This window comes from Cyprinodon variegatus, unplaced genomic scaffold (assembly GCF_000732505.1).
Source record: "Cyprinodon variegatus isolate N-32 unplaced genomic scaffold, C_variegatus-1.0 Scaffold428, whole genome shotgun sequence".
Taxonomy (NCBI): domain Eukaryota; kingdom Metazoa; phylum Chordata; class Actinopteri; order Cyprinodontiformes; family Cyprinodontidae; genus Cyprinodon; species Cyprinodon variegatus.
The window spans coordinates 355,227-377,566 of record NW_015150881.1 but is presented as its reverse complement, the minus strand read 5'-3'; the positions used below and the strand labels follow the sequence as shown (position 1 = coordinate 377,566).

The following is a 22,340-nucleotide window of genomic DNA, read 5'->3' as shown; positions in this document are numbered from 1 at the left end:
TATAATGATATACCCTAATAATAGGAACAATTACTTAGAAGTAACAACAAATGTAGTAATTTTGTGAAAAAATAGATTTGGATAACAGCTGACTGATTGCACTAGACTCGATGTGACTTTTCTAAATCACTCATACAAGCAATTTAATAATGAATTTGTTCATATGTTTGCCTCTTGCATGAGGATCATTAAATCTAAACCAGAGGAACTTTTGGTACTTGGAGTTTTATAAGTAGATTGTTATAGTTTCCTAGATGTAGTTTGATTGAGGCCACACGTTCTGATGATGATAATGTTCGGTTACCTGTATGCTCTCATCCTAACACACCAGTCATTACTATCAAAATAACATTTTCTTAGCAGGTGATAGAAAACCCTGGACGTTTTGCTGGTTGTAAATCAAATTTGTTTTTATTTTTCATAGCTCACATAGTAATAACACTTAGTATCAAAGGAAAACTTTTAACCAAGTGGAAGTCATAATCTGATTGTTTGCAGCCAAGTCAATTAAACTGTATTTAAAGGCATCTTACAGCTGGAAACCTGTCTGAACTTCAGCCTCCCCTGCATCTATCCAACCTGGCATCTTTTTCAATAACTACAAATCAAATAAAATCATAACATTTTTGATAGTGTCCTTGTTTGATGGGGGAGTTGGAGGCTAGTGATTAACAAGTTCCCTGTTTGAAATCCCACAGCCTTCCATAGTTAGTCCCTGAGCAAGAAGATTAGCCTCAGAATATTCCGCAAAGGCTGATGGGATCAACTTGAAAGACACATTTCACTAGAGTCTATAGCAGTGTTTTTCAACCCTGGTCCTCAAGGCACACTGCCCTGCATGTTCTAGATCAGGCATCCCCAAACTCGGTCCTCAAGGCCCCCTGTCCTGCAGGTTTTAGAGGTTTCTCTGCTTCAGCACAGCTGGTTATAATGATTGCAGTAGACCAAAAGCCTGTTAATCAGCTTTCAATTAAAATCAGCTGTGCTGGAGCAAGGAAACCTCTAAAACCTGCAGGACAGGGGGCCTTGAGGACCAAGTTTGGGGATGCCTGATCTAGATGTTTCCCAGCTTCCACACACCTGTTATCAATTGATTGATTATCAGGCTTTGCTGAACTGCAATCATCTGAATCAGGTGTGCTGAAACTCAGAAACATCCAAAACATGCAGAGCAGTGTGCCTTGAGGACCAGGGTTGAAAAACACTGGTCTATAGTGCTGCAACTATAATGATGTTGGCTGTAGAGCTGCCAGCAGGAGTCAAAGGGATTTCTGGTTTGAGCCACAAACTGAGCTGAGATTCTGCTCTGATGTTTCAGTTGGAAGTTTTAAACACCTGAAATATCTGAAAAAAGGTTTGTAATAAAAAAAAAAAAGGTTTACCGACTCCAATAACTCTATGCACAGATGAAACCTAGAATTCTACAGCACAGTTTTATAACCAGAGGTTAAATAAAGTGTACCTTAAGGTATAATGGGGATGTTCTAATAATTGGTCCTTCTAATTGTCAATCATTCTGGTGATATGTTTATGTAAGGCTGTCCTATGTGCTCGTCCCCATTTTCACTTACAGGTGGCGAGTCTGACATGGTGGAAAAATTGCAAATAATCTTGTGGAAAGTAAGCTTGTATGAGCGATGCAAACAGCAACTTTTAAACAGAGCGTGCACAAGGAGAAATTGGCTTGTGCACGCTCTCCCATGCGTTCAGTAGGTGTTCCCTCTCAGGTGCGGGTACAGGGTTGTGCATTTGCATTTTTTTTAAGTGGAGAGGGCAGGTGTTTTCAAAAATCCTCCACTATACCTTTAAGTAAGAGCTGCACTACCTTAACATATTTTTATTCAAGTAAAAGTTAAAAGCAGGAGACCAAGAAAATATTCCAGATTGTAGAAGTATTAATCAAATGCTGAGTAACTGATCAACGCATCTGTGATGTAAGAAATTACTGCCAAATATAAATTACTAGTGTTTTATATACTAAACTAAAATACGAATAAAAAAATAATTGGAAAATACACTGAGGCAGAAGAAACACTTTCAAATCTTTTGGTTTCCCAAAATATATTAAAAATAACATTACAACAAAAAAATGTTTACCAAGAAAAAAAAATGCAACTTTAGTGAAACACGCTGCTTCAGAGAGATTTCAGGTTAAAATGGGATTTTTCTTTGTTCAGTTAAGTTACTACAACTGGGTAGTTATACTTTTATTAATCAGAGGAGGGTTACTTGTTACATTTACTCTGTTACTTGCTTGTGTAACTTTTATTTAAATTATGTACTTGTAGGAGTAGAATTATCTAATTTGTACTTTTTATTGAGTGAAAACAAAGTACTTGAGTAACAGTTCTGGCTACTCTGCCCATTTTGAACGACTTCACCCAAACCTCAACATAAAGTTTGGATGTTTTTTGGTCCCATCAGTTTCTTTTCCTTAATACTTCCGGTTTACCCACAAAAAAAAAAAAAAAGACAAACCATCCAGCGATTAGAGTTTGACCCATTTTATTTACAAAAAAAATACATAGAGAGCTATCAGATGCACATATATAAAAAGGAGCGAAAAGCTAAACACTGGATAGAAAATAAGGAACATTTATCCAGGATTTCTAATAGGAGACAAAGACGTGTGGATTAGGCAGAAAAAGCAGCACTTCAGCTGATGATCTGTTTATTCCTCTTGTCCTTCTGACGAATCTTGTCTTGGCTTTTAAGGGGAACGTTGGCGTCGCTCTGGCTCAGTGCAGTCCGCGACACCGTGGACATGCCGTCGACAAACTTGGTCTTGAACAGGACGTTGGCGTTTGTGAACATGCCGTCTTTTAGGGACACCACAATAAACTAAAGGAGTCAGAAACAAACATTTTCAGCGGATTTAAGAGAGCCTACATTTCATTCTGCAGTGGATTAAACAAGATTTGAAGAGGCTTTATAGAAACTTTATTCTATTTTTATCAGAAAACACATGCTGGCTGTTTGATGAATGTGTGTCACTACCCGATCTCTACCATCAGCTCGTTTTCGCAGAGCAACCAGATATAGATCAGAGTCGCACTCGATTTTAATTTGTAAAAAAATACCCAAGTTAAATTTTTTTTTTCTTAAAAATAGTAAGCGTGCTAAACTATAATGTATTAAAGGTTAATTATCTATTTCCTGATAAAATAATAGCATTTAAATCCTGTTTCATCACTCGTCTGTACTAGAAATGGGATCCTACGCCACTTCTGGAAGCAAACTTTTTCGGCTTTAGATTTAAACATAAATCTAGTCTTTTTGAGTTTTATTTTTTTCTTTTGTGTTAACATGATAGTATATAATGCGTAACCTAAAGAAAAAGAAAAGATAAATATGGTTTTATCATATTTTGCCGGACTGCTCTGAGCATGTCCGATGATGTCAGACAAAGAGTTTAAAGGAGAAAATGTAAAATGCATCAAAATTGTATCACATAATTCAAGAAAAATGTTTTAAAGATTTATATTAGCATTCTTTAGTGATTTAAGCATAAAAATAAGTACTTTCAGAACCATAATTGCATTATTTTTGGTGAACTGGATGAATATCTGCTTGCACATGCACATATGAGCCGATGGTACAGATCATTCTTCAGGTAGGGATCGGGTAGTGACAATTACACCATGAAGGACGTTTTATGCAAAGACTATATAAAAAAGGGCAACTGGTTGCCATATGAAAGGATTGGAAAAAGGTCCCATCGATTTGTTTTAAGTTACCTGTGAGTGTGTGAAATGTGTACGCAGCATCTGTCCGATGTTCTGTGTGTGAGACAGGTCCAGAGCTGCGTCCACCTCGTCCAAAATGTAGATAGGAGCCGGTTTGAAAAGCAGCATGGCCAGGATGAGAGACAAAGCAACAAGGGACCTGGTGGAGAGAGACGGGAAACAGAAATGAAAACGTTCCAGACAGATAGATAAGAAGGAAGGCAGCTGTGTAGGTTTACCAACCTTTGGCCCCCACTGAGCTCAGTCAGGTTCTCCTTCCAGGTGTCGCCCAAGGCCACTTTAAACTCAAGGCCGTCCAGGACGCCACATCCCTGAGGAGGAGCCAGCTTGGCCGTGGCTCCGGGCAGCAGGGTGGAGAAGATGGAGCCAAAGTCCTTGTTTACCTGCAGAGGGAGGTTTAAAAAAGAGATTGACGAGGGTAGCAGCTGCGTAGCAATAACTTACTGCAATCACAAAACTGGTGTCTTCTTGGATAAATACATAAAGAAAGAATATTAAAGTTTATTTCCATATCAAAACTTGAAAAAATATTGATTTAAACAAATTAAAAAACAGTAAATCTATGGAGGTTAGTTGTGTTTTACATCCAGGGAACGAAAAGCAGACCTTCTGCCACGCCAGGTTCAGAGCCTCATTCTTCTTCTGGTCCAGCTCCTTGATGGTCTGCAGGATCTTAGCCTTGTCGTTCTCTACGATTCTCTTCTTCTTCATCAGATCGTTGTACTGGAAGGATACGGTTTGAGGGGGAGGTTAGAAGGAGAAATCTGTGTGCAGAGATCCTGCCTTTTTAGGACTAAACCTTTAAAACTTTGCATGTACCGTAATTTTCGGACTATAAGCCGCAACTTTTCCCCCCATTTTCCGACCTTACGGCTTATATAACAATGGCGCTTATCTATGGACTTTTACCGCTAACGGCCACTAGGGTAATACGGTACCTAAATCTATGGATTTTACCATCCAACACGTTGACGTCACATTTGCTTCAACACACAAGTAGCCGCGCGCGGGAATGCGGACGTCCTCTGGAAGCAGACTCCGAGAAAGACGGACATTGCGAGCGCAAGACAGTTTGTGTGACGACCTCATTATGGAAAACAAACGTTGAAATGCATATGATGCAGCTTTTAAGTTAAAGGCAGTCAATTTGGCAGTAAACAAAAGAAATAGAACCGCTGCAGGTAACCTTGGAATCAACCAGTCAATGGTGAGACGTTGGAGATGCCAGCAGGAAGAATTGTCTTAATTCATTTGTGTTGAAATGTTAATAAATAGGAGCTTCCCCAAACACGAACCACATGGTAATTAAACATAAAAAACCAGCGGCTTATAGTCCGGTGCGGCCTATATATGTACAAATCATGCAATTTAGCTTCTGCTGTTTATATTCAGTTGCGGCTTATAGTCCGAAAATTACGGTAGTCATTTGTTTCCGGCTGAGTATGTGGATAAGGGAAGAAAAGGATGAGGAGACAAGGATACATCTATTGGATGGGCCAGAGATTTAAGTCTAAAAGTAAGAATCTTGTTTCAGAGCTTGTTTATACCTGGAAAACACTTCAACCACCCGCTCTATTCCTCACCCTTTCCTCCGCCTCATTCAGCATGTTCATGGCCCTCTTATTGACGTTCCTTTCCAGCTTGCTTGTGGTCTCCTCCAGCTTCTTCAAGCGCTGACCCGCTTCGCGGGGGTTGTTGGTCTTAAAGTCGTAGGATGTGTTGGGCTGGCCGAAGAACTGCCGCTCCGAATGGATCCAGTCGTGTTCCTCCAGCATCCGACTAACCTGAAAAAAAGAAAACAACCAAGTTACGTTGAAACTTCCAGGTTGGGAAAGGAACGGACGCTGTGATAGATGGACAGGATGGTGGTCAGATTGAGCGTACCTTGTCAGCGGCGTCCTGGCTCTCTTTGTGATGCTTGTTGATGTTGTGTTCCAGCTCCTTAATCTTCAGCTGGGCTTCGTTGTTCTTCTCCCTGATCCTGTTGACTTCTGTGCTTTTCTCCTGCAGCATTCAGAGAGAGAGAGAGAGATGGCGGGGAGAGTGATTACTTAGCTCCTGGCAGAATGGTGAACGGAGGTTTTTACAGACCCGGAACGTTCAAATCAACGCTTTAATCACCTTGAGGTTTTTGTCTTTAGCCATGATCACTTCCTTCTGTTTGGTCACCTCCTCCTGGGCCTTTCGCACAGCCTCCTACACGACAAATAAAGAGTCCGTGTCAGTCAGTCGCCTGTAATTAAACCTTGTGGCTGTATTTTGATCAAATATGGAGTTAAAAGGGTGTGAATACTTTGAGAATTTAAGAAAATCATTTTTAATAAATGCAGAATTGGCATGCAGTTAATATTAACAGGATGCAGAGTTTCAAGTTCAGCATAAATGGATCAAATACATCAAAATGCCCGACATTCTCCATTGAACAGCACCTTGTTCTGGGACACGGTACAAGCAATGCTGTCGATCTGCTCCTGGATGGCCTTCATGGCCTCGTCCACCGCCTGGATCTGCTGCTCGTAGCCAGCCTGCTCCCTCTGCAGCTCCTCCAGCTCCAGGGCCACAGCGTCAGACTCCTGGAGAGCAAACATCCCACAGGAGCATCACAATCAGCCAGTTATCATCAATCAAGTTCCCAGAGATCTCATTTGTTTTACTAGTTTTTAAACATAAAAGAGAAAAGAAGCAAATCCTGGGGCTGCACCGTGTTGCTAAGTCTGTAGCAGTGTTGCCTTGCAGCAAAAAGGTTTTGGGTTCCATACGGGGTCTTTCTGAATAGTTTGCATGTTCTCTCTGTGCATGCGTGGGTTCTCTCTGGGTACTCTGCTTCCTCCCACAGTCCAACAACATGACTGTTGGGTTAATCGTCGTCTCTACCTTGTTCTTTGGTGTGAGTGTATGTGTGCATGTTTTTTTACTCTTTGTGATCCCCTGTGAGAGACTGTTGACCTGTGCAGGGTGTAACCCGCACCACCTCTACCTCGTCCCTGACGGAATCAGAGGGAGAGGGAGGATTGATTGTATTTTACAAATAAGGAAATCAAGGAACTAATAAAAAAAAAGACATTAAGTGTGGCAAGAAGGACAACTTCTACACAGCCTGAGCAGCACCCAATGCTGATAAGCTAACTCTGAGACTGACACATTTATATGTCTTCTCTACAAGACCATCTACTTCATTCCAATATCCACCAACCACAGCTCTAATAAGGTGCCAAAAAGCACTCAGATTGCCAAAATGTATTTTATGACCAAGTATGTGTTCTGGTGGGTCTGGTTTCAACAGCACATAGAGCACCAAATGATGCTTTGCTAATGAAAGCCAACAAGACACTGAATCAATCAGTAAAACTCATGAGCTAAACTGATGATTTGCAGCTGCCTGCCACTCCAAAAGCTTCAACAAAGCACAGAAAATCTGTTTTATCTTTGCCTCTTCATTTTTTTTTCCCATTAGAAGAAATTGTTATCAGAATAAAAAGTCAGTTTCTGGAATATATCCGACTGACAGCTTTTTAGTCAGGTAAGAGTTTCTTTGCCTCACCCGCAAACTGTGCTACAGCATGCCCATATATGGAAACCATACCTGTGCACAAATCATGATCACCTCTGCTTCTCTCCTCTGTCATTCGCTGGGCCCTGTTCATCTCATTATTGGAGTCTGAAGAATGCAACCTTTCCAAAAAACTATGAAGCTCCCTGATTGGACAAACTGTTATTTAGATACGCCTTCAAGTGTCTATTGAGCTTAGCTTTGTATAAAATGTATAAACAAAAAGTGCTGCAAAAAGATTTTTGGAATGGAAACTGTAGTTTTATAATCATATATATATATATATAAGCATTTCAAAATTTAAATTTCAAGAATGAATTCCCAAATTTCAGACATAATGCCTAAGTGCGCCCAAATGGCACTGTAAAGGTCCGCATGGATTTATTTTTTTTTCCAATCCAAACATGTATAACTTGTCAGTTGCTTGTTTAAAGGACACCAAACTTTCTACATAAGGAACCAAGATGTTTTAGTTACAGTTTATTACGTTTATTTCCTTTCGTTACAAGAAAAGTAAGAAGTTTTTTATGAAAATCTGTTTGATGTTTTTAGGTAGAACTTATTTTTTGGCCATTTAAATCCAAGGCCCAGACTTTAAAATAGGCCCAGAAAAATTCACTTATACTTCATCCTTAAGGACCTTTATGCCTGTTGATAACAAAGTGATAAACACCTTATAAAGTATGAGTGTTTCTTTTGGAAGACAGGCCTGCAGGGATAGAGAATAAAGGCTGCAATCCAAAATAGTTTTACTAATCATGGGATATACTTGAGTAAAAATGAGTGTTTTTCCAGACTGTAGGAACCCTGGAGGATGCCTTTTTTTTAGCTAACGTCTACATGCTTGCTCGGTGTTACCTGCTGCTTTAGCTTCAGCTTCTTGTTGAAGGCGTCTGCTTTGGCCTTGGCTGTGTTCAGTTTCTGCTGGGCTGCTTTCAGCTCCTTCTCCCTCTCCGCCTCGGCATTTTTCATTTTGTTCTCCAGCACCTTATATTTCTCCTCGGCCCGCTTCTGTACCTCCTTGGTGATGCGCAGAGTCTCCTCGCTCTCCTCTGATCAAACACATCACCCCCCCAGAAATGAGCTTCTTACAGGTTTGGCACGAACGGCATAGACCTTAACAGAACCGTGTGTGTTTGTGTTCTGACCAATGGCCTTGCGCAGCCTCTCCAGCTCCTCCTGCTGCTGGTGGAAGGAGCTCTGCTGCACCTTGGCCTGCAGGATCTGCTCCTCCTCCACCTTCAGCTCGTGCTGCTGCTTTAGCTGCCGGTACCTGAAAAGATTGATGTCAGATTGGAAAATCTGATTCACATGCTAAGATTTCCGAGGCCAAAACAAATCGAGGTGTGTAAAGACACATCGGGTTACCGTAATTTTCGGACTATAAGCCGCACCTGAATATAAGCCGCAGAAGCTAAATTGCATGATTTGTACATATACAAACCGCACCGGACTATAAGCCGCAGGTTTTTTATGTTTAATGTCCGTCTTTCTCGCCGTTGCTCTGTCTTGTACCACTCGCAGTAGGACTCTGCTTCCGGAGGACCTCTGCATTCCCGCGCGCGCAGCTACCATACTTGTGTGTTGAAGCAAATGTGACGTCAACATGGTGGATGGGAAAATCCATAGATTTAGGTATTACCCTAGTGGCCATTAGCTGTAAAAGTCCATAGATAAGCCGCATTGTTATATAAGCCGCAAGGTCGAAAAATGGGAAAAAAAGTTGCGGCTTATAGTCCGAAAATTACGGTATTCAGGTTCAAGTCCTTTAATGAGAAGATGCCTCTTCCCCACAGTGTCAAACAGCAGTTATTATTTTTCTGCCAACATGAAATAAAATGGATTATGTCAAAAATCCGATAGCCTTTTATGTCTGGCAGCTGAATCCACAGCGAAAGCACATAGAAATCACGCTAAATTCTGTGCTGGGTTTGAAAGCTGCTTACTTCTCGGCGGTTCCTTTAAGGCCGGCCAGCTGTCGTTCGACGTCCTGCAGCTGGGCCTCTTTCTCGTCCAGCTCGTCCTGGACGTCCTTCACCTCCTGCAGGCTTGCCAGAATGGACGCCGACTGAGAGCGAGCACCTGTGTGAGAAAAGATGGCGCTTATTTGAGTGCGACTGCAGGCTTGTTAAAACGCACCAATCAGAATGGCAATTATGAGCAATTTTATTTATAATATAACATAAATATGGAATTAAATCTTGGAGATGAATAATAATTTAATATTAATAAATGCTGTGTTATTTTACTAATTAGCATTTGTCAAACTAACATTGTTTATTTATTTCATTTTTTTCCCCCCCCATTAGATGAGTTTTGTACAGTGAGTTAAATATATATTTTTTCATCTTTTTAAATTTGTACAGGGGTTCTATTGTGGCTAGTCTCAGCTTTTATCATTTACATCCATAACGTGATCGAATCCTGTATATATTTAATAATAATATGACTTAAATAAAAAATATTGAATAAAGTTGTGCTCACACCGTCCAGCCCCATTTACACTTCAGACGGTCTCATTTTCAACCCGCTCTGCTGGGAGCGCTTGTCATTTGGGTCAAACTGTATAGTTGTGCAGCTCAGAGGATTTGATCTGCATTTCTACAGAACATAGATCCTCCTTTGAGATTTCCAAAAGGATTATTTTCTTTATTTACAACGATTCTTCACCACTCTGAGATTTAGCATCAAAGGACATTAGGTGTAAATGCTAATGATTACCATTAGCCTTCCTGTTATCCTCCTTGTTCTGTCCTACTCTCTTGGAGCCTGAAACATCTCCTTCATGTCTAAAACCGTAGGAAAAAAGAATCCTTTTATTGTTGTATAGTTTTTTTGGTACCACAAAAAGGCTTCCCTTATATATGTCTAATAAATAGTTTATAGATAAGTGATTAAATAATGTGTAAACACTTTATCAACCATAAGTGTTTATAAAAAAATAATTAAGGGGAAGCAAGAAAGAAAACAGCAGTTTCTTGTTAAAACACCAAGTTTTCCAACTATGGAATTCAGTGAATAGTCTCTGATTTCAGTGATTTGTCTCTTGTTGTGAATTGGTGCTATATAAACTGAAATGAATCAAGCATTAGTTATCTTTTTAACGTTTCAACTGAATTATTTCTATATACCGTAAGCACAATAAGAATTGTAAACATATTTAGCATGCAGAGTAAACACTTATTAGGGCTGGTCGGTATGGCTTTAAAATCTAAATCACAATATTTTGCGGTACTGTTATGTGCATCGGGCACAATATTTATTTATTTACTTATTTTTTTCCTTCTAGTGGGTTGGCCGTCTGCTGTAACGTTTTGTTTCTTTGGATCGGCTCACCAGGTCCAACTTTCTGTTCATACTTTGGGTTGTTTTTTTTTTTGGATACGGGGAACTGGGAAAAAATCTGACCCTCAGTTTTTTTTTGTTTTTTTTTTTGTCTCTTTGCAGAAAAACAAAACACCTGATCTAAAAAGAAGTTCCAGAGATTAAGAATAAAATAATTCTTTTGAACCTCATGTTTGTCTCGCGTCCTCAAATATGTTGTGGCCTGGGTGCTTGTAACAGGTACCATTCTCACAATATATGAATAAATAAAATATGACCATGAAACACTCATTGATTTTTTGAAGTGGTTGTTTGGTAACTGTAGAGCTGGGACTGCATCCCACAATAACAACACAAACACAAATCACAAAAAACACAAAAAATATATATAAAAATGTAAAATAGGCTTCTTCAGGACACTATTTAGGTAAAGAAGTTTGATGTATATCACTAAGCATCCTGTAGTGAGCAGATTTAATCATGCTTTAAATTTGCAATTAACCCAATGGAAAAACATGTAAAAAGAAAAACTTAAAAATAAGATTTTTTTTTATCATCACAAATTCTAAATATTTGTTGAAACAATAAATCAAAATAGTTATCATGACTAGAAGTTGATCATTATTGATCAAGGAGATAAAGGATACAATAAATGTCCCCCCTACCAGTAAAAAATATTTAACTGACTGGAAAAATTCTTCAGTTTGGGACAATTTAGTCAATGTCTGGCGACAATTAGAGATATTCATCTACAGTTTGTTGTTTTTTCTACCAATTTAATAATTATAATAAACAAGCTTTATTGATCTCAGATTATCTAACATCTAACCCATCCCCTTAGGGTGCAGTGGGCTGCAATCGTGCAGCGCGTTCGAGGGTTAAGGGTCTTTGCTCAGAGAGCCAGAGTGGCAGTCTGTGGGAGTGGGGCTCTATGCCCTAACCACTAGGCTGCCACTCCCCTTAACAGCACAAGGCAAAGGCAGCATGTATATAGAAATCAGAATCCATGGACAAACATTTAAATGACTAAAACAAACCGTGACAGGTTCCAGTTTTCCCACTCACCTCCACTCAGGGTTCCCTGAGGGTCGAAGATGTCCCCTCCTAGAGTGACCGTCTTCGTCATCACCTGCCTGTCAAAGGCCACCTTTTTGGCGTTGTCCAGGGTGTCGCAGACCAGAGTGGACCCAAACACGTACTCCATGGCTTTCCGCAGGTCCGCTTCATAGCCCACCAGGGACAAAGCTGTGTGAACGTTATCCTGCCCAACCTAACAGAACAAAGAAAACGGAAAAGAAAATCATGAAAAATAAACTCCCAAATTTTTCCTCCTTACAAGCAAACACGCAAGTTTTAGATTCCCTCTCACCAGGCTCTTTGCGGTGTTGATCACTTTGTCGTTAAGCGTCTTGGCAGAGATCTTGTTCAGGGGGATGATGGTGTAACGGCGCTGCAGCTCTCCCTTCTCCAGGAGCTTTTTACCAGTCACCTAAACCAGAGATCCGCCTGGTTAGTGTCTAACCCTCATTCTGGTAAGACTCTGCCCTCCCAATAACACCCACCTCTGTATCAACAACAATGTTGTACAGTCTGCCTCCAGCAACAACCTCCAGCGCTGTGGCGTAGGTGACGTCGCTAACTGTGATCAGGTTGGCGAGCAGCCCCTTCACCTTGCTGCGGTCCCACCCACGCTCCGGATCCCTGTGAGTGTTTGTTACATCTCATTAAAAATGAACAGTTCTGCCAGATATAGTGGACAATAACCTGTGGAGGAAACTTAAAACAGGACCCGTTTTGTACCTATAAATAAAAAAAGAAAAAACAGTCTATGGACAGACATGATGCAGATGAAAGAATCTAAATTTCTTCTTTTTTTTTTTAAGTTGATGTAGGTGTTTGAAGCGGAAAAGCTACGTCCCATCAAACTTACTTGGTTATTTCAACTAAAACCCTCTTATTAAACAGTATATTTCTAAAGCTCATGACCCTGCATGTGTTTAGGGCAGGAAAAAGAGCCGTTACTTGTAGTCGAAGCGCAGGTTGGGGAAGCGGGACATGAGCCGCTCGTAGGTCTCCTTGAGCTGAGAGACCTTTCTGGACAGCTGCCTCCGATTTTCCAGCAGACTTTCTTCCTTTCCATCTGCAGAGAGGCAGACACCGTTGTCGCACCGATTTAGTGTAAGCAAAGAAGCTTAGCGGAAAGCGCATGATAGGCGAACGCTACCTTCGTAGTTAAGTTTGGCTAGCTCGGCCTGCAGCTTCTCCCTGCTGCTTCTGACGGCCTGCAGAGCATCCTGGTCTTTCTTGTAGCCGCTGTCCATCTTCTTCACCTCAGCCTGTTTGGATTTTAACTCAGCCTGGGCGTGCTTCAGGGTCATTTGGGCCTATGCAGAATGAAGGAGACGGCGTAGTTAGATTGACCACAGGATGAAGAGCAGTCATGCATTTTTTATTTTTCCCCATTTTGTTTGGTGGTTTGATCATCTTTCCCATCCAGGTTAAAGAAAACAATCCCTGCACCATCATGCTGCCACCACCATGTTTTAAAATGAAAAGAGTGTGTTCAGGGTTGGGTTAGCTGCAGTTTAATTTGGTCTCATCTGATCAGAGTTGTTCCAACCATGGACCCAATATGCAATATGGAAAAACCTCTTTCCTTATTGCATCGTAGGTTTCTTGGTTGGCACCCATATCTTGATGCATTCACTTATTTAATGCTTGAAACTTCTAGGTAATGGTTGTAAAATGACGTACCGATGGGTTTAAATTCATCTCTCACCTGCTTGGCCTCGGTGTCTGCTTTGCTCATGTCGTTCTTGCACGCCATCATCTGCCCGGCGAGCGTGTCTTCCTTGCCGTCCTCGTTGGAGGACAGACCGGCCGACACGGCTCTGAAGTGCTGCTCAGCAGCCTCCAGGGCGGCGCTGTCCTTCTGTCCCTCCTCCTGAATAGCCCGCAGCTGCTCAGCCAGTTTGGAAACCTCTTTTTCCTTCACCATGAGCATTTTCTTATCCTACGAAAAGGTTCAATATAAAAATCGGACACATGGAGTTTGATTTTTTTCTTGTTAAGGATTTAATCTAAGGAATCCAGGTAAGTTCGTTACCTCTTCCATGCTCTTCACAAGTTCCTTTCTCTTCTTGGTTTCGTCTTTGAGGTTTTGCTTTTTTAAGTCAAGCGCGCTCTGAGCTTTAGCATCCACACGCTGGGCATCAACAAGAGTTCCCTCCAGGGTTTTTAAAACTCCATCCACTTCCTTAGATTGAGTAGTTTAACATCAAAGGTGGAAAGCATTACTACTATACAACTACAGGAGCTGAGGCTCTACACAAATATTTATGTTTAAGTCTTTAAAAAACAGATCTGCGGTACCTGGTCTCTTTTCTTCTGCAGCTCCTGAATTTGAGCTGAGAGCTCCTGGATTTTAATCTCGTTCTCGGCCATGTTGGCTTGCATCTTGCAGATATTATCCTGCATCACCTTCAGGTTCTCTGCAGACTTCATTTTGGTCTCCTCAGCACAAACGAACAGCCAGGCCACATAGAGGCGGGACAAGTGCTGGATCTCACGCATCAGCTTCTGGTATTCCAAATAGGAGGATCGTTCCTGGAGGAAGAGGAGAGAAAATTAGATGAAAAAAATGCTACATTGTGCAAGAAGCGGTGAATATTTCTCTTCATATCTGTACAGGAAATGATTTAATTAGTTATTCTTCAACTTACTTCTTGCAGTTTTTGCATTGTTGGAGTAATTTCCTCATCCAGAATCTATTAAAGTAAAATACGGGATAAAATTTGCTGCTGATTCTTCATTAAAACAAGCTTATAAAGACACAGAAATAATTGTATAATTAAAAAAGGACTGTGGATTCCATACAGTCTGAATCTCCTTTAGCTTGGCTTCCTTCTTCTCAATCGTCTTCTGGGCGCTGATCTTCTTACACTCATACATCCTGGTGCCTGCTGCCTCCTCAATCATTGCCAGAATCTGGAAGAAGAGCGTTTCTATAAATGCCAAATCAAGGCCATTACAGATAAGATATCCGAGGATGTGTGCAGGTTTTTACCTCTGGTGGCTTCATGTTTAGAACCTTGGTGATCCTCCCCTAAAGTAGTAGAAACAAAGTTTAAAGGAAGTCTTAAATAAAAAAGAAAAGAATGCAAGATGTGTAGAAACAGCCAACCTGCATGATGAGGAAATGAGGGTTGTTAACATTAAGGCCGACAGAGCAGAACAAGTCCTGCACTCTGGTGTTGTTGGCGTTAACTCCATTGATAAGGTACTTGTTCCTGCCACCGATGACCACCTGTAAGGAATATAAAAAAAACATTTTGGAGAAACTTTTACTGGTGTAAATTGGAGTTGATTTTATTTAGGGGTATCAGAACGAATGTAAAACCTTTTTAGATCGAAAAACAGTTTTCCCCACTTTAAAACATGTAGTTAGAAGCATCATGGTGTACAGATGTAACTCAGGAAAAGAGTGGGAGATACTGAGAAAATGGGTGAAGTGTAAGGAAGTCCAAGAATATGTCTATTTGTCCAAACGGCAGACTGAATACAAATACACGGCGGTGTTCTGTCAGACCAGCATACCTATAGTCAATACGCATGCAAAAGAAGTCAGATTTGAGTCTATCCCTTTAGTTTTGTATGAAAATAGACTTTAAACTACCTTGATGGGCGCACATCCCGTTAGTCATGTACAAAAAAAACAACAACAAAAAAATTTAACGTCAGATCGCCATATGCTTCAAAAACACCAAAAAGCAAATAATTTAATTGTTTTTCTGTACATGACTAAAGTGATACAGGCCCAGTTAGGTATTCTGAAGTCTATTTTTCGTACAAAACTAAAGTGATAAACTGGTAGTGATGGGTATGCTGGTCTCTCCGGGTATGCTCATCTGATAGCACAATGGACTTTCACTAGTAAAACTTCTCACATTGAAACACGGTGGTGGCAGAATCATGCTATGGAGATGCTATTCCTAAGAAATAAGAAAGCACATCACTACTTCTGATTTTTTTCTTTTCTAATGAATATTAACCCTTAGATATCACCATCATGTGCTACAGATTGCTGGACTTTCACATAAAATTACAATTATTTCCTCTGCAGTCAGTGTGGGTGCTTAAGGACCAACCTCTAGAATATTAAAAGTGACTCAGAGGTACATCAAATGGAAGATAAAAATAGGAATCTCTGTGAAACTGCTGTCTGTATGCTCACCTGTCTGGTGATTGTGATTTCATCGTGGGTTTCAAACCCCAGAGGACTCTGGCTTTTGTTGGAGTTGTCAAAAGTAATAGAAACTGTTGCTTTAGTGATGCCAGCTTGTCCATTTTTGTACACAAGGTCCTGCAGGTTGGAGGCTCGCACCTTTCATGTGAAATAAATAGAAAAAATTAAACAATCAATTGAAATCTGAATGGTTTAATAGCTGAATAAGAGTGTATAAATAATATGTGCCATACATGTGATAGGTTGGAGATGCCCAGGAGGAAACATATCGAGTCAAGGATATTAGACTTTCCACTGCCGTTGAGTCCTGTGATCGCGTTGAAAAGCGGATCGAAGCCGTTGATTTCCGTCCTCTGGGCGTAGGACTTAAACCCTTCAATGATAATGGACTTGATGTACATCTTTCTGTTCTCTCTCCGCACAATCCGGAGGCTTGATCGGAATAAAAGCGAGACGAGGTGAAAAAATACCGGTAGCAGCCCAGTGTTTACAACCGACAACCCTGTCTTTACTTGAATTTTGGCGGTAGGGAGGCTGGGAGAATACTCTGAGCTGGAGAGCTTTCCTTTATAAGCCGGAGAAAATTCGAAATTGAAGATATTGGTAGGTAAAATAAAAAAAATACAAGAAAAGTAAGGGATGAAAGTAAATATCGTAGGTTTAGTTAAAAGTCTTAATATTAAATTCGGAGTAAAGAAAATTATATGTTTAAGCTCCGAAAGTGTATCATTATCATCAGGCTTATTTTCTGACAACCAGCTTGTGAGCAATATGGCGCCAATCATTATTCGAGAGCAGTTCCGCCATTTTGTGAGTGGCAAGTTTCACTAACTGAAACTAAAACAGGTATTTATTTGGTTTGCCCATTTTCCGGAATAAAATAAACTATTTGTTTAAACTCTACCGATTTAAATGTTTTATTTCTATACACAATAATACATATGTAATTTGATATAAATCACTCATTAATAAAAAAGAACAGATAGCTATGCAAATCTGTTAAAATAAATGAGAAAAAAGAATGGGTATCTCTGACCAATGATACATCTCTATTAACTTAAGTACATGAGTATATATATATATATATATATATATATATATATATATATATATATATATATATATATATATATATATATATAAATCTTTGTAGTATGCATTCAATCAAGAAATTAAATGAAAACAAAAAATGTGTTCCTTACATAAAATAAGTGTAATCAGTACTTATACACATAGGAATAAACACATAATGATACATACAAAAATATAACATAATAGCTTAACATAATATCTATGCAAAACAAGATAATTAGAGCAGAATGAATCTAAGACCTACATTTTTCTCTACTTTTTAAATTATATCTTATATCAATGGGGAACGCATATATATATTGGACCAAAGACATGAAAAATATTTAGCATAACTAAATTACTAAAGCACATGAGCCTAATTTTGCACTGTAACCTTGCAGCAAGAATGTCCTGGGATCCTTGCCTGCAATTAATCACATGAATTTTGTATTTTCTCCTTGAACATGTTAGCTCATTCAGGCTCTGAATTGTTCTTAGGAATAAGTGTGTGAATTTATTCTAGTATGTGGTGCTCTGCAGTGAACTGGCAATGTTTCCCAAAAACATGGAAAAAAGGCGTCACACTCCCGATGCAATCCTGCACAGATAAGGGAGTAAAGCAAATAAACGAATGAAGCATAAGATTCAGAAGGACCTAATGCTACAACAAGCTATGGAAGTGAAAGCAGTTGCATGAGTAAAAGTTTGCTTCAACTCTCTGGATAAAGAAAAGTGTTTTCACATGATATCCTCTATATTTACTCAAATAATCCTAAAATAGCCACAGCTTTAACAAAATGGTTTAGATACAACTTTTATTTCAGCATTCTAACTAAATTTAATTATATATATACAGTATATATATGTATTTATGTTACTTCAGGTCTACAAATGCCAAAAAAAACAACAACAACAACAAACTGACAGTAATCCAACTCTTTGCATAGGGGCCTTTATTCACCAGCAGAAAAGAAGACATGTCTGAATCTGAATGTCATATTTAGTTGTATCTTTGATGGATTGGGTAATTAAGATTGAAGTACAAAAGATGTTTTAAAAATATCAATAGAACTCATGTTTGTCTTGAACATACACTTAGAAGAGCATTAATGCAAAAACAGATCAATAATATTTTAATAAAACCCAACTGAAGCAAACACTATTGACCCAGGTTCCACACAGAACATTAGCTACAGCACAGCCTTGCCCACACACTTTAGAGTAGCTCACATAAGTAGTGTGTCTTCAGGCTTCCAGTGGCACGGGGCACATAGAAAGACAAACCAGATTGCAGGCATAGAAGCATATCTGGGACAGAACCACACAGTCTCCCCTGTTAGTGTAGTAGGTGGGTGGCTTGATGTAAGGGAAGTCAAAGTTCTGCAGATTCAGCGGCCTTTGACAGTGGCGTTCACAGAGTGCAACCAGGGCTCGCACCATCGTGTATTTGGCTGAGCAGGTGATGGCTGTCACTGTGCGCACCTTATCAAAGTGCAGCAGGAAGCAGGGGTCGTCCTGAGGGCAAAACAATGAACATAACAATGTTCAAGCGGGTCAAATTTACAGAGCATCCAAATCTATTGACCTCCTCCTCTGACAATTTATCTTTTTTAAGATGGGTCAGCATTTACCACCTACTGTTTAAAAATCTGCTTTCTAAAACAAGATTGGCTGAAAAGAAATGATTGACTTTTTTTCCAAATTATAAACTCAAAAATATGGAAAACAATGCATCTTAGTCTATTACACTAGTCTCCAAACTGTTAAATAAAATCATCAATAAGGCGCTGCATCATAGCTCCAGTCTCCTAGGGGGCGTGAGTTCGAATCCCACTGCTGCCAAGGAAATCACACAGCTTCACAGCTTGAACAAAAATACATAAATAAATAAATAATACAAGCATTGTAGAAGAATTTAAGTTTTGATGAGTTGTTTTGTATTCTTTTCCATATGCTGCAGGAAACTCATATCCAGTATAAAACTAATTTGATATTAAAGCAATTTTTAAAACATGTTTATGAGCATCAGGCTTCCAATAATGGATCCATGAAGTCACCTATTTTTAGCTCATCTGAAAAAACTTATTGGCAGCAGTGGGATTGAAAGAAATGCATCTTAGTTCTTACACTAGTCTCCAAACGGTTAGCTAAAACCCTCAGTTAGAAATTTATTTCATTTGTTTTTTCCAATTAAAATTGTAAATATTCATTTATTTTGTAAAATAAATAAACTTCAACCTTACTTTTATTGTGCTCTGAGGAAACTTTGCATTGCAGGGGGGTAAAAACATTAAAAAAAAATCACATCATTTCATCCATCCATTATCTGACACGCTTTATCCCGGGTGGGGTTGTAAGGGGTGCTGGTGCATATCTCCAGCTGTCTACAGGGTAGAGGCGGGGTACACCCTGGACAGGTCGCCAGTCCATCACAGTCCTTGTGATATCCATAATTTCATGGATACCTCATAAATAAGCGACATCAAACAACGAAGAGCTTAGGGCAGGACAATTGTTACATCACATCTGTTCACTTTTTAAAATTCAATCCAAAAATGTTAAAAATAAAACCAATGGACTTTTTTTTTTGTTTGAAGATGTTTCACCTCCCATGGAGTGAGCTTTTTCAAATCCAAATGTCTGGAGTAGCATTGAGTTCCAGGGTTTATAGATTGGTCTAAACAAAAGCCTTCTTATGGCTTAGAAAACATGCAAATTGAATCGAAACAGGTCCACCCCTTAGTAATGGGGAGTCGTTAAAGGGGAACACCGTTTTTTTTTTTTTTTTTACATTGGGCCCTTGATTTTACGTTATTGCTTTTATTAGATTTTATTATGTTCTACTCACACATATGAGTTTTGTGTTTTGTGTCATTTGGAGCTGTTCTGAAGATATTTGATTTTATAATCCAAGTAAAATAGTTATATTATGTAAAAATTTTTCTTGAATGGAGAGTAAGTGTAAACATGGAGTGCATTACAAAATAACTTATGCCTCTTGAACTGACAAAGATAGCACAGATTTATGAAGTGAAAGAAAAAGCAAACCTTATTTTTAACATTTTGCACAAATAAAATCAGAGTAAGTCCATACGAGCTTTGGGAATGTAGAGCTCAGGACTATCCAAATACTGTCTTCCTATGGGCAAACAACTTGAAGGCACAAACTAAACTGTTCATAACTTATCATTCATGGTACGCCAGCATTCTTAACACGTAGGGGAATCACTGTCCCCCAGACATCCGCGGTTATATTTCTTATATTTATATATTTTTAAAACAAAGCAGAGTTTGTATGATAAGCGAGATCATCTGTGGTATTAGCACTAGACATCTTCCAGGCATGTGAGTAAAACTAGCAGCAGTTCAGCGGACAGGATGAATGAACGGTACACTGAAAAAAATAATACAGCTGATTTTGGCATTTAGTTAATCATATTTAGTTACTTTAACACAATTGTTCAATGTCCTACCCTGCTAAGATGTAACAATTGTGTTAAATAACTAGATATGATTAAGTAAATGCCAAAAACGGTTGCATTACTCTTTTCAGTGTAGCCTGCGAGTGCGGATGATGTCATACACGCAACGCTTTGTTTTTAAAAGATATAAATATAGTGATTTGCCTACATGTTATGAATGTTGGCGTACCATAAATGATACATTATGAACAGTTTAGTTTGTGCCTTCATCTCGTTGCACATAGGAATTGGATTACAAAACAGAATATCTTCAGAACAGCTCCAAATGACACAAAACTTATACGGGTGAATAGAACATGATTTAATAACGTAAAATTATGGGCCCAATGTTAAAAAAACGGTGTTCCCCTTTAAGTACAAAAAAGAAAATAAAAAATATGTACGTATTATGCTCTAACCTACTCACATATTCATTTTAGAATAGTCTAGTCCTGAGCTCTACATTCCCAAAGCTGGTATGGGCTTACTCTGATTTTATTTGTACAAAATGTTAAAAATAAGGTTTGCTTTTTCTTTCACTTCATAAATCTGTGCTATCTTTGTCAGTTCAAGAGGCTTAAATAATTTTGTAGTGCACTCCATGTTTACACTTACTCTCCATTCAAGAAAAAATCAAACATAATATAACTATTTTACTTCGATTATAAAACCGAATATCTTCGGAACAGCTACAAATGACACAAAACTAATATGGGTGAGTAGAACATGATGTAATAACATAAAATCAAGGGCCCAATGTAAAAAAAAAACGGTATTCCCCCTTAAGGTTGTTGGCTACAGGAGCGATGTTTTGATCACCTACATGGTGATGGATTAAGGTGATAATGAAGAGGAATCAACTTTAAATCTGTGCTTAGAGTCGTTTCCTCCCCATTATCAACTCAATCCTCATCGCCGGATTTAGCCTTTGACAATCTGCATCTCCTGCCTGAGGCTAGTAGCTCAAATTCAGGGGGAAGCTTATCATGATCCTGTATAATGTCCTGAGCCCTAAAGTGATCAGATTTATGAAGAAAAGAAACTCCTAAAACGTATATATAGTTAATTTTTAGAGTGGACTTATCATTTTTGGTTTAGAAACAATAGTTATTGTGCTGGTTATATGCCCTTGCTTTTTTCAGCTGGGTTTGATTACCGGTAATAGGCACATCCAGGTCTGCTTTTAAGTAAAAGTCACCAGATATTTGTTGCTGTGTTTGTTCTGAAATTAAAAGGAGAGTAACCAAATGTGAAGAAAATCATTTTTTATTTTACCAAACACGAGCTGCACATTAGAGCAGTGGGTAGCACTGTTGCAGCAAGAAGGTTCCGGGTTCGATTCCCGGCCCGTGGTCTTTCTGCTTAGTGTTTGCATGTACTCCCTTTGGGTGCTTGGGTTCTCTCCAGGTACTCCGGCTTCCTCCCATAGTCCAAAAACATGACTCTTAGGTTAATTGGCTTTTCTGAATTTTCTTTAGGTGTGAGTGTGTGTGTGAATGTTTGTTTGTCCTGTTTGTCTCTGTTTCCCTGCGATGGACTGGCGACCTGTGCCCCACCTCTCGCCCGTAGACAGCTGGAGATAGGCACCAACACCCCTCGCGACCCCGGCAGGGATAAGCATGACGTAAATTAGATGGATGGATTTCCAAACACTTCCATTTTAAGAAGACACATTTTTAGTTGAATGATCTTGTCTTTATAGTCCTGACAGGCTAAATGTGCGCTGCCCTGGAACTGCAATCGCTGTTTGCGCAAAATGATTCCAAGGGCCAAAAAAAAAAGGCCTCTGGGTCTCACTTTGTCGTCCTATGTTATATTACATTAAGTCACAATAAATTGGTGAAAGTTTCTATTTAAAAGTTGACGAAATTGTGACAGACAGACAGACAGACAGACAGACAGACAGACAGACAGACAGACAGACAGACAGACAGACAGACAGA

General features: G+C 39.3%; 2 protein-coding genes across 2 annotated transcripts in view; both read right to left on the bottom strand.

Annotated features, from left to right (window-relative positions):
- Positions 1-2,488: 2,488 nt before the first annotated feature.
- Positions 2,489-16,266, bottom strand: smc2 (structural maintenance of chromosomes 2). Its single transcript, XM_015388587.1, has 25 exons — positions 16,099-16,266; positions 15,854-16,003; positions 14,804-14,926; positions 14,687-14,725; positions 14,497-14,607; positions 14,343-14,387; positions 13,993-14,226; positions 13,727-13,876; positions 13,400-13,633; positions 12,845-13,004; positions 12,643-12,760; positions 12,183-12,321; positions 11,990-12,109; positions 11,686-11,890; positions 9,243-9,378; positions 8,445-8,569; positions 8,155-8,348; positions 6,176-6,319; positions 5,868-5,942; positions 5,631-5,750; positions 5,330-5,530; positions 4,353-4,469; positions 3,969-4,129; positions 3,738-3,885; positions 2,489-2,841 (listed from the first exon to the last, which is right to left on the bottom strand). Exons 1-25 carry the CDS (start codon positions 16,264-16,266, stop codon positions 2,656-2,658), a joined length of 3,603 nt encoding a protein of 1,200 aa, XP_015244073.1. The 3' UTR covers positions 2,489-2,655.
- Positions 16,267-17,888: 1,622 nt separating this feature from the next.
- The window catches only part of LOC107093484 (exocyst complex component 1-like), a 5,098-nt gene continuing 646 nt past the window's right edge, over positions 17,889-22,340 (bottom strand). The window contains exon 3 of the mRNA XM_015388561.1: positions 17,889-18,451. Within this exon, the coding sequence (XP_015244047.1) occupies positions 18,182-18,451 (270 nt within the window). The 3' untranslated portion in view covers positions 17,889-18,181. The remainder of the gene's footprint in view (positions 18,452-22,340) is intronic.